The 23119-nt window shown below is 36.2% G+C and overlaps 1 protein-coding gene and 1 long non-coding RNA gene across 2 annotated transcripts in view; one reads left to right on the forward strand and one right to left on the reverse strand.

Moving 5' to 3' along the window:
* The window catches only part of LOC146396026 (uncharacterized), a 157569-nt gene extending 144412 nt beyond the window's left edge, over window positions 1-13157 (reverse strand). Inside the window, exon 1 of the long non-coding RNA XR_014829887.1 lies at window positions 9480-13157. This is a non-coding gene — a long non-coding RNA (uncharacterized LOC146396026). The remainder of the gene's footprint in view (window positions 1-9479) is intronic.
* PPP1R1C (protein phosphatase 1 regulatory inhibitor subunit 1C) overlaps window positions 1-21915 on the forward strand; it is a 140451-nt gene extending 118536 nt beyond the window's left edge. The window contains exon 5 of the mRNA XM_021075102.2: window positions 18005-21915. Coding sequence (XP_020930761.1) covers window positions 18005-18093 — 89 coding nt within the window. The 3' untranslated portion in view covers window positions 18094-21915. The remainder of the gene's footprint in view (window positions 1-18004) is intronic.
* Window positions 21916-23119: the final 1204 nt, after the last annotated feature.

Here is a 23119-nt window from a genome sequence, read left to right on the forward strand (position 1 = left end):
AGAAAAGAGGCATGTGGGCCCCTCAGAAAAAGAAGAACCCAGTGAAGAGAGCAGAGGACAAGGCCTGAGGCTGTACTAAGCCTGTGTGTAAAATACCAATGTAAGCTAAGCAAGTGATGGGCAGGCTGGAAGGAGATAAAGTCAGAAGGAGACAACCTAATCATGAAGCATGTTAATGATTATGAGTTTATGATGGAGCATTTGAATTTCATCCTTAGGGTAATAAGGGGTCATCACATCGGAGGAATGATGTAATTTTTAACATCATTAACTGGAGTTAACTGTAGGGTGGAAGAAGAGAAAGGGGGGAAACCAGTCAGAAGGCTATTGAGGATCCCTTGGTAGAGATTAGTGATGAATTAGACTAAGGTGGTAGTGCTAGAATTGATGAAAGATAATTAGACTTAGAATATATTTGGCATGTACAGCCTTCAAAATTTGGTTGTGCACTGCAAGAGGAGTATGATAAGAACAAGAGGAGCAAGAAATACACTGGGCCTTAGAAAATTCTGCTGATAAGATGGAAAATATTTAGAGAAGAGAAGGTTGATAGGGGCCAAGTGCTTGTCTCTCTTTAAAGATTGGGGACAGAATCAAGATGGTTTTTATCTACTAAATTTGGGTTGCTGCTTAATCATCCAAAAGTTAGAATACAGTTAGGCTGTTGATTATATGAATCAGAGCTTAGATGAGGGATTTGGATTGACAATATGTAATCAGAAATCATCAATCTATACATTATACTCAAAGCAACAGTATTGGATAAGATCACCTAGGAAGTTGAGTATAAACAGAAAACTTCTAATAACCAAGTCCTGGAACTGGATGGCATGTAGGGTGAGAAATAATAGGAGATGTTCATTTGTGCTGGATATTAGATTCCAGTTATAAGTGATATCATATGGTATTTGTCTTTGTCTTTCTGGCTCATTTCACTCAGTATGAGATTCTCTAGTTCCATCCATGTTGCTGCAAATGGCATTATGTCATCCTTTTTTATGGCTGAGTAGTATTCCATTGTGTATATATACCACATCTTCCGAATCCAATCTCCTCAGAAAAGAAAATCAGGGACTTGGAGAAGAGACTTGTGGTTGCCTGATGGGAGGGGGAGGGAGTGGGAGGGATCGGGAGCTTGGGCTTATCAGACACAACCTAGAATAGATTTACAAGGAGATCCTGCTGAATAGCATTGAGAACTATGTCTAGATACTCATGTTGCAACAGAAGAAAGGGTGGGGGAAAAAACTGTAATTGCAATGTATACATCTAAGGATAACCTGACCCCCTTGCTGTACAGTGGGAAAATAAAATAAAATAAAAATAAATAAATAAATAAATAAATAAAAAATTTTGATAGAAATACACCTCAAAAAAAAAAGAAAGAAATAATAGGATTGTCTAGCAGAATAGACCTAGAAGGAATAGCTATAAGGTAGGTGGAAAAACAGGAGTGCCTGTTATCTTGAGGTCAAGTTAGTGTTTCAAAAAACAGAAGTGACAAATTATTTTAAGTGCTGCCACAATTTTGTCTAAAATGGGTGTGAAATTGACCAATGGATTTCCCTAGATGGAAGTTGTTGGGAAACTTGACAAGAACTATTTTAATGGTATAAAAGTCTGATTGATGTGGGTTAAGGAAAGCTTATAAAGCAATATAGTTTATTGATTATACACTATAAGGAGTTTTTCTCTAAAGGGGAGGAAAGAAAAGGGGCAGAGACTAGAAGTAGATAGAGTCAAGAGAGGGTTTCTTGAAATGGAAGAAATTAAAACATGATTTTGTGGTTCTGGGTATATTTTAGTAGAATAGAAGAAACTGATGATACAGGAGTGAGAGGTTATAATTTCAGGTTAAGAGATATTGTCAAAAAGAAAGATAGGAAAAATGAGGGGCAAGGCTTATGGGAGGGGGCAGAGATATGGGCACAATTTCAGATCTATTGGTAGATTTGGCCATGCTGATGTCAATTCATTAATGCTTGCTTAAATTATCTCTGTAAAATCAGTAAAGTATGAGAAGAGTATGGGATTACTGGAGATTTGAGGAGTGAAAAAATTTAAGAATGATTAAAGATGAATTAAACAGGAAAATAAAGGTAGATATTTCAGGAAATATTGAAGCCTGCTTAAGAAATGTAGTTAAAAATTAAGACAAAGCAGTCTTCGTAGTTACATGCTTTTGCCAGCTGTATTTCCCTATTAAGTTTCAGGCATTATGATCATAGAGTTGCATTTTGAATCAACTGTATTTTTGTCAGGTGTAATGCCTTTCTTTATCTCTGATAAGTTTGCTGCTTTTAAATCTGTTCTGCCTGAAAGTAACATAGCTACTCCTGCTTTCTTTGATTAATGTTAGCAAAATGTATTTTTCTCCACCCATTTACTTTTAAGCTATTTGTGTCTTCATCTTTAAAGTGAATTTCTTGTAGACAATTTACAGTTTGGTCTTGTCTCTTGATCCACTTTAACAAACTGTCCTTCAATTGGTGAATTTATACTACTGAAGTTCAAAGTGATTACTGACAGTTATGTTAATTAATGCCATACTTTCTATTTGCTGCCTTGTCCTTTGTTTATATTTTGCCTTCCACTCTTTTTCTTGCCTTTTGCAATATTAATTGAGCATTTTACCTCATTCCATTTCCTCTCTTCTTAGCATATTGATTATACGTCTTTTTTTAAAAAAAAGTTTTTGAAAGTTTTTTTTTTTTTAGGGCTGCATGTGTAGTATACAGAAGTTCCTGGGTTAGGGGTCAAATTGGAGCTGCAGCTGCTGTCCTATGCCACAACCACAGGATCTGAGCCACATCTGCAACCTATGTTGAAGCTTATGGCATCACTGGAGCCTTAACCCACTGAGTGAGGCCAGGGATCAAACCCACATCCTCATGGACACTATGTCAGGTTCTTAACCCACTGAGCCACAATGGAAACTCCAATTATACTTCTTTTTTAAACTTTTTTTTTTAGTGTTTGCCCTAGAAAGTGCAATATAATTTTTTATATTTTTTTATTCTTTTATTGAAGTATAGTTAATTTACAATATTAATAAATTTCAGGTGTACAACATAATGATTCACAATTTTTAAAGATTATGCTCCATTTAAACTTATTATAAAATATTGAATATATTCTCTATTCTGTAGCTTATTTATTTTATACATAGTAGTTTGTACTTGTTAATCCCCTACCCATATCCTGCCCTTAACCCTCTTCCTCTCCCTGCTAGTAACCACTAGTTTTGTCTTCTATATCTGTGAGTCTGTTTCTTTTTTGTTATATTCACTAGTTTGTTTTATTTTTTAAATTCCACATATAAGTGATAACATAGAGTATTTGTCTTTGTCTGACTTATTTTAATGAGATAATACCTTCCAAGTCCACCTATGTTGTTGCAAACAGTATTTTCCCCATTGTGTATATTCCTACCTCTTTTGTCATAGATTAATTGACCATAAATACATAGGTTTATTTTTTGGCTCTCTATTGTTCCACTGATTTATGCATCTGTTTTTGTAACAGTACCATATTGTTTTGACTACTGTAGCTTTGTAATATAGTCTGAAATTAAAAAAAAAAAAAGAAAACAAATCATACCTCCAGCTCTATTTTTCTTTCTCAAGATCACTTTGGCCTAGTTTTCCCATTAAAGTCCTTAGCATATTAATCATAGTTTCTGAAAAATTCCTGGTCTGATAATTTCCACATTCTTGTCATACCTGACACTGGTTTTGATGCTTGTTCTGATACTTCGACCTGGTTTTTGCCTTATAATTTTTGTAGAAATGTGAACATAAGGTACTGGGTAAAAGTAGCTGTGGTAAATAGATCTTTAATAATGTAGTGCTCAGGTAGCAGAATGAGAAGTGTTCTATCATCTCTGATTAGATCTCAGTCTTTCAGCAAGACTGTGTTTCTCTACCACAAATTTCACCAGTACTTCTTAGTCTCTTTCTCTTTAGAGAAAAAGTATTGTTACAGGAGGCTGGATTTGGATATTTTCCTCCCCCAGGTGGGTTAGTTAGTCTCTGATAAAACCCTAGAAGATTGGGCTCTTATAAAATTAGTTTCTCCTGAGAGCAGATCTTAAGAACAGAATGATCTGTTTTGTTTTGTTTTTTCCACTGTACAGCATGGGGACCAAGTTACACATATATGTATATATACTTTTTCCTCCCATTGCTGTGTTGTGATATAAGTATCTAGACATAGTTCTCAATGTTACATAGCAGGATCTCATTGTAAATCCATTCCAAGAGCAAGAGTTTGCATCCACTAACCCCAAGCTCCCAATCCCTCCCACTCCCTCCCTCTCTTCGTGGGCAGCCAGAAGTCTATTCTCCAGATCTATGATTTTTCTTTTCTGTGGAAATGTTCATTTGTGCTGTATATTAGATTCCAGATATAAGTGGTATCACAATGGCATTTGACTTTCTCTTTCTGACTTATTTAACCAGTATGAGAGTCTCTAGTTCCATCCATGTTGCTGCAAATGGCATTAGTTTGTTCTTTTTTATGGCTGAGTAGTATTCCATTGTGCCTATATACCACATCTTTTGAATCCAGTGGTCTGTCGATGGACTTTTGGGTTGTTTCCATGTCTTGGCTATTAGGAATAGTGCTGCAATGAACATGCAGTGCATGTGTCTTTTTTAAGGAAAGTTTTGTCCAGATATATGCCCAAGAGTGGGATTGCTGGGTCATATGGTAGTCCTATGTATAGATTTCTAAGGTACCTCCACACTCTTCTCCATAGTGGTTGTACCAGCTTACACTGCCATCAACAGTGCAGGAGAGTTCCCTTTTCTCCACACCCCCTCCAGCACTTGTTATTTGTGGACTTATTAATGATGGCCATTCTACTGGTGTGAGGTGGTATCTCATGGTAGTTTTTATTTGCATTTCTCTAATAATCAGAGGTGTTGAGCATTGTTTCAAGTGCTTGTTGGCAATCTGTATGTCTTACTTGGAGAATGGTCTATTCAGGTTTTTTGCCCATTTTTCCATTGGGTGATTGGATTTTTTGCTGTTGAGTTGTATAAGTTGCTTGTATATCCTAGAGATTAAGTCCTTGTCCATTGCATCATTTGAAACTATTTTCTCCTATTCTGTAAGTTGTCTTTTTGTTTTCTTTTTGGTTTCCTTTGCTGTGCAAAAGCTTGTCAGTTTCATTAGGTCCCATTGGTTTATTTTTGCTCTTATTTCTGTTGCTTTGGGAGAATGACCTGAGAAAACATTCATAAGGTTGATGTCAGAGAATATTTTGCCTATGTTCTCTTCCAGGAGTTTGATGGTGTCTTGTCTTATATTTAAGTCTTTCAGCCATTTGGAGTTTATTTTGGTGCATGGTGTGAGGGTGTGTTCTAGTTTCACTGATTTGCCTGCAGCTGTCCAGTTTTCCCAGCAATTCTTGCTGAACAGACTTTCTTTTTCCCATTTTATGGTCTTGCCTCCTTTGTCAAAGATTAATTGACCATAGGTGTCAGAGTTTATTTCTGGGTTCTCTATTCTGTGCCATTGATCTGTATGTCTGTTTTGGTACCAGTACCACAGCGTTTTGATGACTGTGGCTTTGTAATATTGCCTGAAGTCTGGGAGAGTTATGCCTCCTGCTTGATTTTTGTTTCTCAGGATTGCTTTGGCAATTCTGGGTCTTTTGTGGTTCCATATAAATTTTTGGATTGTTTGTTCTATCTAGTTCTGTGAAAAATGTCATGGGTAATTTGATAGGGATTGCATTGAATGTGTAGATTGCTTTGGGTAGTATGGCCATTTTTATGATATTAATTTTTCCAATCCAGGAACATGGAATATCTTTCCATTTCTTTACATCTTCTTTAATTTCCCTGATTAATGTTTTATAGTTCTCGGCATATAAGTCTTTTACCTCCTTGGTCAGGTGTATTCCCAGGTATTTGATTTTTTGGGGGTGCAATATTAAAAGGTATTGTATTTTTGTACTTCTTTTCTAATATTTAATTGTTAGTATACAGAAATGCGACTGATTTCTGAATGTTAATCTTATATCCTGCTACTTTGCTGGATTTGTTAATAAGTTCAAATAGTGTTTGGGTTGAGTCCTTAGGGTTTTCTATGTATAGTATCATGTCACCTGCATACAGTGACAGTTTTATCTCTTTTCCTATTTGGATGCCTTTTATTTCTTTTGTTAGTATTATTGCTGTGGCTAGGCCTTCCAAAACTATGTTGAAAAGCAGTGATGAGAGTGGGCATCTCTATCTTGTTCCAGATTTGAGTGATAAGGCTTTCAATTTTTCTCCATTGAGTATTATATTTGCTGTGGGTTTGTCATAAATGGCTTTGATTATGTTAAGGAATGTTTCCTCTATACCCACTTTGGTGAGAGATTTTATCATAAATGGATGTTGGACTTTGTCAAATGCTTTTTCTGCATTTATTGAGATGATCATATGGCTTTTGACTTTTCTTTTGCTAATGTGGTGTATGACGTTGATTGATTTGTGTATGTTGAACCATCCTTGTGAACCTTGGGATGAACTCCACCTGGTCATGGCGTATGATCTTTTTGATATGTTGTTGGATTTGGTTGGCTAAGATTTTGTTGAGAATTTTTGCATCTATTTTCATCAAAGATATTGGCTTATAGTTTGCTTTTTTGGTTGTATCTTTGTCTAGTTTTGGAGTTAGGGTGATGGTGGCATCATAGAATGTTTTTGGGAGTGTTCCTTATTCCTCAACCTTTTGAAAAAGTTTAAGGAGGATGAGCAGTAGTTCCTCTTTGTATGTTTGGTAGAATTTGCCTGTGAAGCCATCTGGTCCTGGGCTTTTATTTGTAGGGAGTGTTTTTATGACGTATTCAATTTCATTTCTAGTGATTGGTCTGTTCAGTTGATCTATTTCTTCTTGATTCAGTTTTGGCAGGCTGTAAGAGTCTAGAAAATTTTCCATTTCTTCCAGATTGTCAAATTTGTTGGCATATAGTTGTTCATAGTATTCTCTTATGGTTTTTTGTATTTCTGCTGTATCTGTTGTGATTTCTCCTTTTTCATTTCTATTTTTACTTATTTGGGTTCTTTCTCTCCTCTTCTTAGTGAGTCTAGCCAGGGGTTTGTCAATTTTGTTTACCTTTTGAAAGAACCAGCTCTTGGTTTTATTAATTTTCTCTATTGTTTTTTGAATCTCTATTTTATTGATTCTCTCTTTGATCTTTATGATTTCCTTCCTTGTGCTGACTTTAGGTCTTTTTTGTTCTTCTTTTTCTAATTCATTTAGGTGGTGGGTTAAGTTGTCAATTTGAGATCTTTCTTCTTTTTTGAGGAAGGCCTGTATTGTGATGAATTTCGCTCTGAGCACTGCTTTTGTGGCATCCCATAGATTTTGAGAGGTTGTGCCTTCATTATCATTTGTCTCAAGGTATTTTTTAATTTCCCTCTTGATTTCCTCACTGACCCATTGGTTTTTTAGTAGTATGTTGTTTATTCTCCATGTAGTAGGTTTTTTCTCATTTCTTTTCATGTGGTTGATTTCTAGTTTCATACCATGGTCAGAGGAGATACTTGAAATAATTTCTATGCTCCTAATTTTGTTGAGGTTAGCTTTGTGTCCCAATATGTGATAAATTCTTGAGAATGTTCCATGCACACTTCAGAAGAATGTGTATTCTGATTTTTTTGGATGTAGTGTCCTGAAGATATCAATTAAGTCTAACTTTTCTATTGATTCCTTTAGGATCTCTGTTGATTTACTGGTTTTCTGACTAGAGGATCTGTCCACTGATGTGAGTGGGGTGTTTTGGTTTTTTTTTTAACGATACTCTTCCCCTTCACTGTTTGAAGCCAGAGTGATTCTTCTCCAGTTTTTATTGTGAGAACCATAGAGTTCCAGAAGGTAAAATTAACAAACGCTTGAGGGTCACCTATGGCTGGGCTCCCTGGAGTTTTAAATTTTTCTATAATCTTTCTATAGAGAGTATTGATGATCAATATTTTTCCAATGGTGCCAGAGAGCTCAGTTACCTGCTCTGGATCATTTCATGTCCTCTGGTGCTAGACCTATTTTGGTTTATATACTGGCCTAGTTATTCACCAATCAGACAAATACAAAGTTTTGCTGACAGGGAAACATTTTACACACCATACAGCTCATCAATTATACCCAAATGTCACATAAACATTGTATACTTCAAGCAGTAGTGATCCACATCATAAGTAGTTATACTCTGTGACAACTTCACAAGATAATTTATAACTAGAAGTATGACTGACAACATAATATTAGAGCATATTTAAATTTATAAACTTTTTTTTTTTGTCTTTTTAAAGCCTCACCTGTAGCATATGGAGGTTCCCAGGCTAGGAATCTAATCCAAGTTGTAGCCGCCAGCCTATGCCACAGCCATAGCAATGCCAGATCTGAGCCATGTCTTCGACCTATACCACAGCTCACAGCAATGCTGGATCCTTATAATTTTGTTTTTTTAAAAAACTTTTATAACTTTCTGTGTACACATTGTCTTTTTTTCCCATCCAGAAATAACCTTCTTAGGAAAAAGATATTATTTTATTATTGCTCAACAAAATATTTTTGTTTTTTATATCTTCTCTCACTGACAACATGTAACTGACTTGCTTTACACACTGAAATCCTTACTTTTTTATCTTTACATATTACAATGTTTAACCTTTAAAAGACCTTAACAAAACCAAGAAACAAGTAATTGAACTATTTGTTATATCAGTATTTTCTGTTTAGCAAATTTAAGAACATATTTTACAACCTTTAAAAACATGTATTTTTATCATAGCACAATTTCACTTTAATGTAGTACAAGATTTGTGTATAATGAACTCAAACATCTTTTGAAGTTCTAATAATTACCTCAAGGATGAAGTGTTAGGCCAAGTAGACTGTGTTTGTATTTTAAGGCCATGGTAATAGCTAACTTCAAACTTTTTCATAGGCATATTTTTGTTCTCTCAGGGTCAGAATTCACAAACCAGTATTTTATCAAGCTGGCTTTCTCTAACAGCATGTATAAAAAGAACCAATTTTGGGGTTTCATAACAGTTTTAATCAGTTTTCTCTCAGTCTAAAGAATATTGTTGGCCACACAGTGTTAAAAAAAATATTTTTTTTCTTAGTCATAGGTTCACAGCTAAAATTTTTCTTAATGAATTGGACCTGAATTTCCCATTTTATAAAAGGCAACAAGAGTACCAAGCACACAAATGGAATATACACACACCAGAAGACAGTACTGTCACAACTCCTCCAAGAGGATGACCCCTAGGGAATCCCAAACAAACACTTCCACAAAACAAATAGTCTCTATATCAGACACACATCAGAACCAATGGGCAAAATGCCCAAAGAGCAGTCAGTGCTCAGAAACGGTCTTCAATGGCAGAAAAACATCAGAACCAGTTCGCGAAAATGCCCAAATAGCATTTCATGCTCAAAAGAGAAGTTTGCCAGGGGCACACAGGTGGACTTACTTGGTCTTGGGGTTCCTCGGCTTGTCCAGATGCATCTTTCAGTTCCACCAAGGAAAAGCACAAATTGGCAACCAGTGCGAGCAGGGGATAAACAGGGAGGATCCCTGAAACAAATGGCTTCTCCAATTGCCAGGAGCATCCCCCCAATCCCCTTCTTGGAGCCAGCTGGCCAGAGGCAGTGGGCTCGTTGCAGCCATCCTGGTGCTTGTCATGGTGCTGGGCTCTATTTGGGAAAACCCAGGGGAGCCAAATCTCGGGAGAACACAGTAGCGGCCACGTTGCGCATGCCTGTTGGCTGCTTGCTGTTCAAAAGCCAGTAAAGAGGCAAGGCTGGTGAAAAAGAAAGTTTTCTTTATTTGGGAGGTCAGCAATGAAGGATGAGAGCAGACTCATGTCCAAAGGCATACTCCTACCCTCACAATCAACGGGCAAGACCTTTTATAGGCTGAGGAACAGGGCTACATGTAGAAACAGCACAGTCATCTGAAATTGGTCAGGTAGCGGTCTGATCCGCTTCATCGTGATTGCTTTAAGTACAGTTAGTCTTCAGTTCCAGGGTCAGTTTTTCCCCATTTCCTCGAGGCCATTTCTCAGAATTGTTGCAGCTTATGTCACGGCTACAGTCTGGTCATCATAAAGTAACTTTTTCCACCTGATGGGGGTTTCAGTATCTATAAGACAGCTCAAAGGGGATGTCTCGGAGTATTATCTATGGCCCCTAAGGAGGAAATAAAGGTCCTTGATTCTGCTTAATGACTAAACTATTATTACTAGGTCTTGTTTAACCGCTTTCCTTTTCTTCTGCATTTTCTTACTTCTCTGATTAAATGTATTCTTAAGATTTTTATACCGACAAAAGGCAGGTTGAGGACATAGAGAAGGTGGGGGAAGAACCACAAAGTCTTGCTCTGTTTCAAGGCTATGTTAGCTTATAGTGACCATTGCTCAATAGGAATTACTCTCCTTGGAATATAGAGACTTCTAAAGTGCTAGCCCAGGACAGCCTTCTGTGGACACACTTAAAAACATAAGCAGCCCTTGTTCTGTGGCTTTAAATGTAACTCTTCTTTATTTTTAGTGCTCTCAAGGCTAACCACTAACTCCTGCTGATTGATGCCTTCTTTATTTTAGATATGTTACTGCGTTCAATCATTGGCAGTCAAGTCTTTGAGGCTAGGGAGCCAGTCTGTCTCTTTCTAAAGTGAAATTTCCCAACACCATTTAGTTCCATTATGTGTAGCCTTAAAATTTTAACTCTACTTCTGAGGTCATGGGAAGGTATTAGCTTTGAAGAAAGAGGGGGTATTAGAAGGGGACTTGGCTGTAGAGGGTAAAGGAGACACTCAGTCTAAGTCTATCAAAGTGATTCTCATCCTAGGTTTGCAAAATTAAAAAAAAAAAAAAAAGCACATTCTCGCCTGGCTTCAATCGCAGACTTACTGATAAAGATATGGGCACTTTACATTTTGATAAGTGAGACTAGATTTCTCTCCAAAGATATTCTTTAAATACACTCTTCTAATGATAGAACATAAGTATACTTCCTCCTCTATCTTTTTCTCATTACTTACTGCTAAATTTTTTGCCTAGGTTTTACTCTTAGGCAACAGCTTAAGAGCCAGTAAAATATATGCTAGGCAAAATATACATAAAATGTATAACACTTAGGAATATCATATAATCATTCTGCCCCATTCCCATGTATGAGGAAGGAATAAGCATATATTTATTCTTCTGGAGAAAAATGCTTCTCTAAGTAATGGGTAGTTAAGTGAATTGATCATGTGTATATGTAATTTACTTCAAATAAAGTAGAAAGGGATAGATTTAGGGTGAATTCAGGACATGATATATGTTTAGCTTTGGAATGAAATCAACATGTCACTTGATCTTTATGACCTTCAGTGTACTAATTATAAATGAATGACAAGAATATTAAACAAAATACATGTGAAAGTAGTTTGGAAAATGCAAAGCACATTTTCAATCTGAGAGATGGTGGGCCTTCACCAAGGAGCCTTGATATACTATACTATAGTTTAAATTATATTCCTTGAGTATATCTAATATGGTTATTTTGATAAAATTTGAAAGATCATTATACAAGCAACGGTTAGAAAGTCATCTTTTTAGGGCCACTGAACTCTCTTTTGTACACAGTAAGCTTTCAGAAAACAAAAGTGTGTTAAATGTATTTTGCAAATAGCATTCTCATGTAGAAATCAGATTTGCCATTTCCCTTAATCTAACCAGTGTATTGCTAAATCAATGGCTAATTTACTATCTCTTCTAATTCTATCTCTTCCTAATTACAAATTCTATTACAAACACTAATAAGAATGTTGACAAAAAAGACTGAAAAGTTTCATCTAAATCTATCAGTTATGAGTTGAAAGAATTTGATATTGAAGAGAGTCTCATGATCTTGAGTCACTACATTTTCCTTTGGATTTTAACTTCGGAAAAGATCAATAACAGTACAAGATTAAGTCCTGGTGACCCAGGTAAAGAGCCCCCAGTAAGAATTAGGGGCTCAGGTTTATGTCCCTGCTCAGTCTGTGATTTCTCTGTGAATTTAAGCAAGTCACTTTGCCATCTGAAACTGTCCTTTCATCTTTGAACAGATTAGATTAGGATTTATATTCACAAATATTTGTGAGAGATCCCTCTGAGATGCTGCTGAAAACCATGGGCCTTATTCCCTGGAGAGGCACAGATACAAGTATAAATAGAATTCCAAGAGGGTCATGGGCTCTCTAAAATTTATCCACAAATTCCCCAGAGGACTTTAGAATGATTTCAAACATCTAAAGTATGTGGTTGAAAAAAATGAATCTATTTACATTTGCTACTTCTGATATGAATTCATTTTAAAATTTAGATTTGGGATGCTTATGTCATTTCAAGTAGAGATACTTTTTTGTAATTTATAGTACTCACAGTGGAAAAATGTTTTTCACTTTTTCCACCTTAAGAAGAAAAAAAAGATCTCCCTTTGTGTATTAATAGCATCTCAGAGTTGGTGAAGTTGTTAGTCTGCCTCTGCTACTCAGTGCAGTGTTCCTTCCTCTTTTTTTTTGGCTATGCTCGCCACATGTGGAAGTTCCTAGTCCAGGGATTGAACCTGCACCACACCAGTAACCAGAGCCATAGCAGTGACAGTGCTGGATCTTTAACCTGCTGAGCCACCAGGTAGCTCCTGGTTTCTTTCTACAACTTACCTCTGAGATGGAAATTTAGCTTTGATTTGAACACACACAGCAATGGAAAGCTCACTCAGCTGTTTAATGCTGGGCAAACATAGTTTAGAAATTTTCTTCTTCATTCAATAAAATAAATTTTTTTAAAAATATTTTCTTCACATTGAACCATACAGATGTCCTTGACCTAATGATGATTTGACTTAACAATTTTTTGACTTTATCATGGTGCATAAGCAATATGCATTCAGAAGAAACCATATTTCGAACTTTGAATTTTGATCTGAGCATGTTTAAGGCAGGCTAGGCTAAGCTATGATGTTTGGTAGGTTAGGTGTATTAAATGTATCTTCTACTTATGATATTTTCAATGGGTTTATAATGGGTTTATCAGGATGTAACCCCATTGTAAATCGAGGAATATCTGTAATCTGCCCTCACCATGTGAATGTCAGCTATTGAAACTACTGCTGCTTTCGGTAGCTGCATAAATAAATTTTCTTTTTCCAGTCCTTTAGGAATTCAATGGTTTTGTCCACTAAACAGTCCAGTTGCATATACAATTTTTCTGGAAATGTTTTCATAAAACTGCTTGTAATCCCAATTTCTTTCTTCAGTGAAACTCTTGAAATTCAGAGCCCAGAATTGGGCAGAATAATCCAGAAAATGTCTAATCAAACATGGCTAGAGAGAAGTTTCCTGTCTTTAACTGCTGACTCCGCTGTTAAAAATACCACTCACAGTGCCAGGCGTTCTCTTTCTACAACAGGTGATTCTACTGGATCACGCTGAAATTGTGGTCACCTGAATCCCTAACTATAATCAATCTAGGTTGCCCCATTCCCTGTGTCTTAGAACCAAAATTCGCTTTCTAAAAACAAAACTCTATTTGACCTCTACCTTAACTGCTTAGGCCATCTTTCCAGCTCTTTGGAATCCTAGTTTTGTCATTCATCTTGTCATCTTTCCTTCCAAGTTTCATGTAATCCATGAATGTAATAAACCTGCCATTTCCCCCTCTGAATTAATTGATAATGACCTGTGGTTTGCCAAATATGTGCCTTCTTTATGGACTAATTATTCAAAACTTCACTCAGTCACTTCACAACTACATCAGCCTCACATTTAACCTCCTGATCTCAGAATGAAGGGCATGAGTATTACATTCTGTAGGGGGCAACATTTGTTTCTTTTCCTTTTCTATACTCAGTTTACTTTCTCTTCCTAAAAATCTGTTTTCTTTGTTCCTTCATCAATTCATACTGCATATCTTTGTATTATATATGGTTCCTTTTCCTGTGTGTTCGTTTTGTCACGGATAAAAACAATCTTCATTGCATTCTTTGGATCCCTCTGCCCTCTGCCCGCGTGTGGTGCTGGCTGTGTCTTTCTTGCTCTGGATGGCCCTTTGCCACTTATCAGGAATCATCCCCTGTGCTGGTGAGGTATTTTCCTACGTGCTCACTAGCATTTGGGAGAGGAGGAGACTGAGAATTTCATCAACACCTCCAAGTTATTTTCCTCTAATTTGTAAGTCAAATGCACTGCAATAAAATTAAACAGGAGTGAGAAAGCCTCACTAGCATGCATGAAACAAATAGGCTCTAACTGCAAGTGACATAGAATCACACTTTTATTTTAACTTTGTTACTTTGTTTTTCTTTTTCAGGCAGCACCTAGGACATATGAAGTTCCCAGGCTAGGTGTTGAATCAGAGCTGTAGCTGCCAGCCTATGCCACAGCCACAGCACTGCCAGATCTGAGCCACATCTGCAACCTACACCTCAGCTCAAGGCAACACCGGATCTTTAACCCATGGAGCAAGACCAGGGATTGAACCCACATCCTCATGGATACTAGTCAGGTTCTTAATTCACTGAACCACAATGGGAACTCCCAACACACTTGATTTTATACTGAGGTTTGTATCCATATATCCTGCAGAAGTTGGAAATAATGAAATGTAAGATCTTACTAGAAGTGGTTGAATGTAAAAACAAAAGTTACCTTCCTCTACTTCCAAAATTACTCAAATGCAAATGTCAAATGAAGGTTCAAAGAAAATTTAAACATAAAGCATATGTGTGCTTGTGGATAGGAGGAGGGGAATGGGTAGAAAATTTTTAGACAGCCCTCACAGACTTCATACTTTAATCCTACCAGTCATTACATCTATAACCAAACATTGCTAAGAGAAAAAAAGAAAGATTCAAAACACAACCGGAATTCCCGTCGTGGCTCAGTGGTTAACGAATCTGACTAGGAATGATGAGGTTGTGGGTTCGATCCCTGGCCTCGCTCAGTGGGTTGGGGCTCCGGTGTTGCCGTGAGCTGTGGTATAGGTTGCAGATGCGGCTGGGATCCCACGTTGCTGTGACTGTGGCGTAGGCTGGTGGCTACAGCTCTGATTGGACCCTTAGCCTGGGAACCTCCATATGCCGCGGAAGCAGCCCAAGAAATGGCAAAAAGACGAAAACAAAACAAAACACAACTTAACCAACTAACTGTTATCTAGTAGAAAGATGATGTTAGTGTAAGCTGCTTTGGGAACCAAAGAATCTGTGGTTCTGCAGAACAGCTCTGTGATGTTGCCAGCTCTTGCCTCATCAAAATCTTTCACCTGGAAATAGTTAATGTCACACTTGAGTAAGACTGAGAAAGGCACATTCCAAGGTTTGCCTATGTGAGTGATTTTAAGGAGGTATTTTCGTATAACTTTGTAACTATTATTATTATAAAATAAATTTAACAAGTAGACCTATAATCAAGAATGGAAGGTGATTGATTCATGGTTTAATAAATTGGACATATTTGTTATCATTTTTTAAGTGTTTGACCCTCTCATGTCCACAAATTAATGTGGGCATTAAGTTAACCCTAATTTAAAGAAAACTGAGCACAACTTTATTACTACGTAGTTACCTTGAGGATAAAAGGGATGAGCTCTGAAAGCAGCAGGACCTTTGCAAACCCAGAGAGGTGCAGATAATTTTGGCTCAGAAAGGCTCAGGCAGGTGGCTGGATGATTACATACTTTAATATTTCAGAGGGAATGCCAAGATTATTTGAACCAGGTTAGTAGGTACTGTAAACCTACAATAAATCCTAGAGATTGATAGGTAAGTCTAGATTAGCATCCAAAGTTAAAGATGAAAATGAGTTGGGGTCTCATGACAATGGAAGTTTATGCTTCTTCGTTCACTCATTCATTCATTCAGTCATTCAGTCAGTATATATTAAGAGACCCTGATGTGTCAGAACTTCTCTCAGAACTATATTATAACCTTGAACAAAGCACTTATCTCCTTAGAGTCAAAATGTTCCCATCCAGGTACTTATCTCATGGAGTTGTTGTGAGGTTTAGTGACTCAGATATGTAAGACTCTAGCAGAATTACTGATGAATGCTCATTGAACACATTTTCCTTTTCCTTAGCATTTAGACCTCTTTTTTCCCTACGTAATCTATAGCAATATGAAATAAGTTCCATTTGTTAACAACAAAGGTCTTTCTATAGTCCTGGATCAACAGAAATTGCGACTGATCTGTGTTTGCAGATGAAATTAAAGTGTTTAAATAGTATTACAACTGATCAAATATTTTTGCAAGAAAATCCACCAAGTCGAGGGGTGTCATTCTTTGTCAAATGGCACTCTGAGGCTTACTGACTACAGTACATGCAAATCCACTTTTTTTTTTTTAATTTCTATGTTTTATAGTAAATATGGGCTGTGCCTCCCTTCCATTTATCAATTATAACTGAAACTTAGAAAAATCTCATAAAGCAATGTTCTAAAGTATAAAATATCTATAAACTTTTCCATGTTAAGCATCACTGTATGAAGAGTGTCAGCTAGTGCGATGTTTTAGTAAAATAGACCGAAGTGAAATGAAAAATGATTTTGTGTATTGAGTATAGTTTAGTAGTTACCTTTTGATTATTACTCCAAATTTGAGTTAATTTTGAAGACAAAATCTGAATATACATTATCATGGAACTGCCAAAGACATACCAAGATGTCACCTCATTAATTCCATCAATTATTTATGCAATCAATATTAATGAGCACCTCCCGTTTGCCAGTGAAACTACATAATCCTGACATCAGCAAGTTTGTTCCAATAAGAAAAATACAATTCTATAAAGTAACTGCTACAAGAGAAAGTGATCCAAGAGCAGGTGGAAATATAAGAAAGCCCTGGCTAAGCCTACTTAGGGAACTAGGGGAGCCTTTACAGAAGGGGCAAGCTGAGAACAGAAGGACAGATGAGAGTTTCTCAGATGGGTAAGATGGGTAAATAGGAAGAAGCTTTTCTGCAGGGAGAAGAGAATGAGAAAAACATGGAGGCTTAAGGGAGCCTGGAGTGATCCATAATGTGGAAGAGTAGGTTAGTATTGTAAAGCATGAATAACTGTGAAAGGGGAAAGCAAAAGAGACCCAATAAGCACAGAGAGGTCAGATCACATAAGCCTACATAGCAGGCAAATGTGTGCCAATGGTTTTCCTGTGTATAAGTAATGGGCGAGGTTATTGAAAAATTTTAAATAAAGGAGGTCCCGTGGTGGCTCAGTGGTAACGAACCTGATTAGTGTCCATGAGGACACGGGTTTGATCTCTGATCTTTCTCAGTGGCAATCCAGCATTGCCATGAGCTGTGGTGTAGGTCGCAAGACACGGCTGGGATCCCAAGTTCCCGCACTGCTCTGGCTGTGGTGTAGACCGGCAGCTACAGCTCTGATTCGATCCCTAGCCTGGGAACTTCCATAGGCAGCAGGTGTGGCCATAAACAGATCAAAAAAAAAAAAAAAAAAAAAGAAAGAAAAAGGAATTTTAAATAGAGAAGTGTCATAATCAAATCAGTATGTTTGGTTTCTTAAAGAAGATTAATAATATCCTATTTCATTTGCTGTTTGCAAGTTATAGAAATGGTGTATGCACACCTCTTTGTTCCTAAGGGTTTTAATGGTTATCATGTTAATAGAGTTCAGAGATGCCAAAAGAAATATTTGAACTAAAGGATATATCAGAATTGCAATAAGAGCCTGTGAGCAGATTTTTAGTTAACAGGTTTTTAATAGGCGATGACGCAATTCTTAGTGGAGAAGATTTAATTACTATAAAATATAGCCTGTCTGTAATGGAAATTTGTCTGGGTTGTTTTTATTCCTCAGTGAATTAAAAGGTTTATACAGGATTAGATTGTTGAGATTCTTAGAGAAAACACATACACATCAGTGAAAACTTTCCACTCATTTTCTTTATCTCTTGCAGCAAAGCAGTCAATCTGCCAGAAATAAATTGAGCATAATTTTTATAATTTCAGGGGTTAAGCATATGAAAGGCCAGAATGAATCAGCATTCCCTGAAGAAGAAGAAGGCATGAACGAGAGAGAGGAGCAGTGGGACCATTAATTACGGGTCTGCAGCAAGAAGGCTTCTTGGGAATAACTGAACTATTAATTTCTCTGAATATCCCATGGAATGCCACTGCTTGACTTCCAGAAGCAACCTCCATCTCTGCTCCACACTCACACAGTAGTAACACTCCTCCTGGGAAGCAGCCCTTCATGGAACTTTAGAAGTACATACAGATTTACAATTCAAGATTAAGTATTTAGAATTGCCTTATGGCTCAGCAGGTTAAGGATCTGGTGTTGTCACTGAAGTGGCTTTGGTCACATCTGTGGCACAGGCTCAATCCCTGGCCTGGAAACTTCCACATGCGGCCAGAACAGCCAAAAAAAAAAAAAAAAACCCAAAAACCAAAAAACAAAAAAATAGGTATTTATTTTATGGTGATTTTTCTCTATAGAAATTTGCAAACATGTGAGTGGCCTAACTTTAATACTGCCCAGCTTAATGCCTCACTATGTTCTACATCTGATATGATTTGTCTTCTAAAGTCAAATGTAAATAGCATCAATTTAGAAGTAATATAAAATGCATTTAGACATGAGTGTGTATGGGGGTTTAACTTACAGAGGAATGTTTTAATGAAACTTTTAAGAGTTGCATTTATCATGTTTCTGTATACAGAATGGTACATGGCATTTATTTCAAAATGATGAAGAAATGCCAGATTTTTTGATTCAAAAAAATAAAAATATATTGGTCTTTAGATATTAAATATCTTCTTCTTTTCAACAACACAATAATGGTTAAAGGGCCACAGAATTCTTTTCATTTTCTTAGCTGTAAGAGATATACTACTCATTATTTCCACTAGTTATTAAGAAAGAAAAATGCTAAATCTATAATATAATATGCCAAATCTCCTTGTCATTTTTTTGGCTGTTACTTGACATATGAGGTGTTTAATATTGCATTTTAATGATCATTAGCACTTTCTAAATCTCCTATTTCATAAAATAAGAAATTCCATTAATATGTGCATTTGTTAATTCAACAACTAGTTTTTAATCATTTGTCTCTAGGAAGGCATTTTGCCAGGAGTTAAGAAAATAAAGATATTTTCTCCTCTATAGAACTGACAGAGAAGATAAGCCTTAGTATAAAGCAAGGTTTACCAAGATGATATGTATTTACTGAATATGGCTTTTGATAATTCAAAGTTCTGCCTTTCTAACTATATTAATTACTTATTGTATTACAATGTAAAGTATCTATACCACATAATTTAGTGGGGATAGAGGAATGCCCCGTGTGGTTCCCACATTAGTGATATTAGTGAAGTTCAAATGTTTCATGGATTAAAAAAATAAAGATGAAAAGATTTCTCAAAAGTCAGTAAAGAAGTAAATTAAGATAGGAAGAAAAAAATCAGATGTGAAACCCACTGTGGGATCTTAATATCAAGATTCAAAGAAGTAAAACAACTTTTTAGTTTTGAGTATGAGTTTTTATAATATAGAGATTAAAAGAAATGCATGAATCTATAAGCCAGTTCAACAGAGATAACAATCATTTTCCTTAGTATAATTTCACCAAGTAAATAAATGTAAAACTCACTGATAAGTAGTATCTCAAGTATGAATGAATGCTTGTTATTTGTTCCAAGTTTCTTTCTCTTTTCTTTTTTTCTTCCTTCTTTGCTTCATTCCTTCTTTTCACCCTCCTTCCCTTCCTTTCCTTTCTCTTCTATCCCTCCTCCTGAACTTTTTTTTTTTTTTTTTTTTGTCTTTTCAAGGCTGCACCTGAGTCATGTGGAAGTTCATAGCCACAGCAAAGCCAGATCCACAACATACACCACAGCTCAAGGCAATGCCAGATCCTTTAACCCACTGAGTGAGACCAGGGAATCAAACCTGCATCTTTAAGGATAGTAGTTGGGTTCTTAACCCATTGTGCCACAATGGGAAACTCCTTGTTTTGTTCTGTATTTGTTAAGCCAGTTTCACCAAAAATTTCTAGTGTTTCAAGACCACATGCTGTGACTGTTTGCTTTCCTAAGTTTCCCCTTATTTAAAGCCTGATTAAAGCTCATGATTGTTTTAAGTGATTTTGAATTATTTGTGTTTGTAGAACATCCTAATATACCTTTTCTTTGAAATACCATGTGGTGATAAAAAATAAAATTGTCCTTTCCCATGAACAGACATTTTTATAAATGTTTTTTCAAAAGAATTCAGACAAAAGAAACCAAAGCTTTTGCTGATTTTGTAACATCAAAGGGAAATAAACATCATGGCTCCTGGATTCTTCTATTTTGTTCTCCATTTTTTTAAAATGAAAAGACACCAAAATGAAAAGAATAAGTTCTTCTTAGGAAATTTTAGTTTCCTCTATTCTATTCTCCACTCTTAAAACAGAGAGATCATGACTAAAAGCATAAGGTTTCTTCTGGAAAAGTGTTGACTTTTTCAGAAATTTGAAGGAAACCAGCTGAGATAATGGCTTTTCAGTTTCCTTTTCACAGTTACAGTTTACAACAAAATTTTTTCATGAAGACAACTTGGCTTCAATTTGGCTGAATAGGTAAAGAAAGATTCTGACCAAACCAAAATAAAGCAAAACAAAACAAAAACTTCATCTTTCCCAGACAACATTTATAATGTAATATAATGGTTAGCAGATGGGCTTTGAGTCCCTCTGACCTGGGTTCAAATTCAGAGTTTACCAAATTTTAGATTCGGTTTCTCCATTTGTGAAATGAATACAATCATACCTACCCCTATCGGGTTGTTATGAAAATTAAATAAGACCTATAAAATGCTTAGCTTAGCATAATGAGCATTTAATAACTGGTAGCTGTTATTATTGTTAGAGTGAGAAAGCAGCTGAGACTATCTATCCCAGCCTTCTCTAGTACCCAATCCTCTCCAACATCACTAACAAGTGATAGATTGCTTCTCTTAATTTTGAATGGCTCCAGCTGAATCCCAGACCCAGCCAAGGAACTGTAATAATTCCTTCCTGTGTTAAACTTTCTCTTTCTCCTTCACTGTACCTCCTTTCCCATATCATAGCCATTCAGATACTCCAGAACACTCTGGTGTCATCCACTTGCTTTTGGATCCTCTTCCATTGTGTACACTGAATCTGCAAAAGATTATGTCAGGTTGATAAGTGAGATGATTTTTTTTACCTCCCTAAAGATGAGAAACTGAGGCAGAGAGTGTGGAAAGGCAGAACAGGATGCTAGGCCAGGGTTCTCCCTATTAGACAACAACTTTATAACCCTTCCCCTCCACCCAGCATTGTTCAGGATAAGAGTCTTTATAGAAAACAAAATTATGAGACTATTTTCTGTTCTTAAAAAAGTTTTCACCACTTTTAAAATCTTAAAATCTTAATTATACCAATGTTTTCTATATTGTGGAAACATATCATTTTAGGTTGGTTAGGGACAAATTATTTTTATTTATATATTTATAAATACTATTACATGTTAGAAAATATACATGATTAGCCACCCAAAATTGTGCTTTTATAGCTACTGTTGCTTAGGATGTGAATATATTTTAAATCAATTGAAAGAAAAATGTTAAATAACCATAGTAGAAGTGGTACGTCAAAAATCACAAAAGTGATATACAATTGAGTGAAGTTTGGAAACACTGATTTGGGGTATTGTCTTAGCAAATAGCTTAAGTGCAAAAATTGCAGAGTTTGTTTAGTTGCAATATGGATTTATGAATTCATGAATAAATCACTTATACTGCATTGATTTGAAAATTCTTTATTTCTTTACCCACATCTAAAAGCAAATAGTGTAAAGTGCAAACTGGTCATAGAAAAAGCATGTCTACCTACATTAAAGTGTTTATGCTCATATGTTATTTTGAGTATTTGATTTCTCTGAAGGTGGGTGGGGAAAGAAATGACCTTAGTTTTGTAAGTCCTTGGTTCCAAAAACCAGTCTTCAAAGCTCCAGCAGATTTATTAATTATTAAAAATGTCTGTTACTGAAATGAGAACTATGTTAAAGAAACTAGTTTTCATAACATATAACATTCTGAAGAACTAAATTTCAGAGGAAAAATACATTTAGGAAAATGATAGAGGGCATATCTGGTTTTGAATGACATTGTAATTAAGGTGATACATTTTGCAAACATCCCATATAATTCACACAGCAAAGGAGGTAAAAGTTTCTACTTTGCAATGTAGTGTGAATTAAATGAAAAAATCTGCATGAATGCATAGGTGCCTGCTCTCATTTTATAAAGAGTCTACCATTCAACTATAGAAATTTCCTTAGCATATATGTCATGAGGCCCCCTCATTCTGTGAATACAGACATTGGTGCAGCCACTACCCTCACTGCATTTCATAATTAGTTTATGCAGATAATGGAGACTTGGTCTATAGAGGGAAGAGGAACATGAGAGTGGATTACAGGGAAAAGAAGGCAAAGGTGGGAACACAAAGACTCCTGGAAACTTGAAGAAAACATTGGAGAAAGTAGATTAAAGTGGTACTGGATATATTGTCATTTTTCTCCTCACTCTAAAAATATGACTTGGCAAATTTTCACCTTTCTTTGACTTTTCATAACAATGAGGATAATGTGAGGGGATGAGCACAAGGAACCCCAGGAGTATATGACACTACCATGTTAGAATCCTAAAAATTATACAATGCTAGGGTATGTTTGGCAAATGTTTCTTCATTATTATTTAGAACAAGCATTTGATAATAGAAAACCCAGCAAACAGTGGCACAGAGGCTTATTTATGTTATGAGTAAAATGGTCAGGACTGGAATCGTGGCTCCAGACACCAATGAGCATCCAGGTACTTTTCATTTTCCTTACCATTCTCGATATTGTAACTTCGTGGTTCCAAGAGAGATGCTGCTTCAAGCATCTGGTCTGTTCCAAGCATGAGGAAGAGTGGGAGGAGAAAGGCAAAGACTATAGGTATCTTGCCACTTGCCAGCTAAATTAAGGTTCTCTTTGTAAGGTAAGAAGTGAGTGTGGGTATCTGTTGAGTGACCAGCTATGTCTTGCTTCCCAAATGAGCACAATTCAGGGATT

The sequence above is a fragment of the Sus scrofa genome, chromosome 15 (genome assembly GCF_054392235.1).
Source record: "Sus scrofa isolate SSC_HxYL_T2T_F1_AM1 chromosome 15, Sscrofa_HxYL_maternal_Yorkshire_Landrace_v2.0, whole genome shotgun sequence".
NCBI classification, from domain to species: domain Eukaryota; kingdom Metazoa; phylum Chordata; class Mammalia; order Artiodactyla; family Suidae; genus Sus; species Sus scrofa.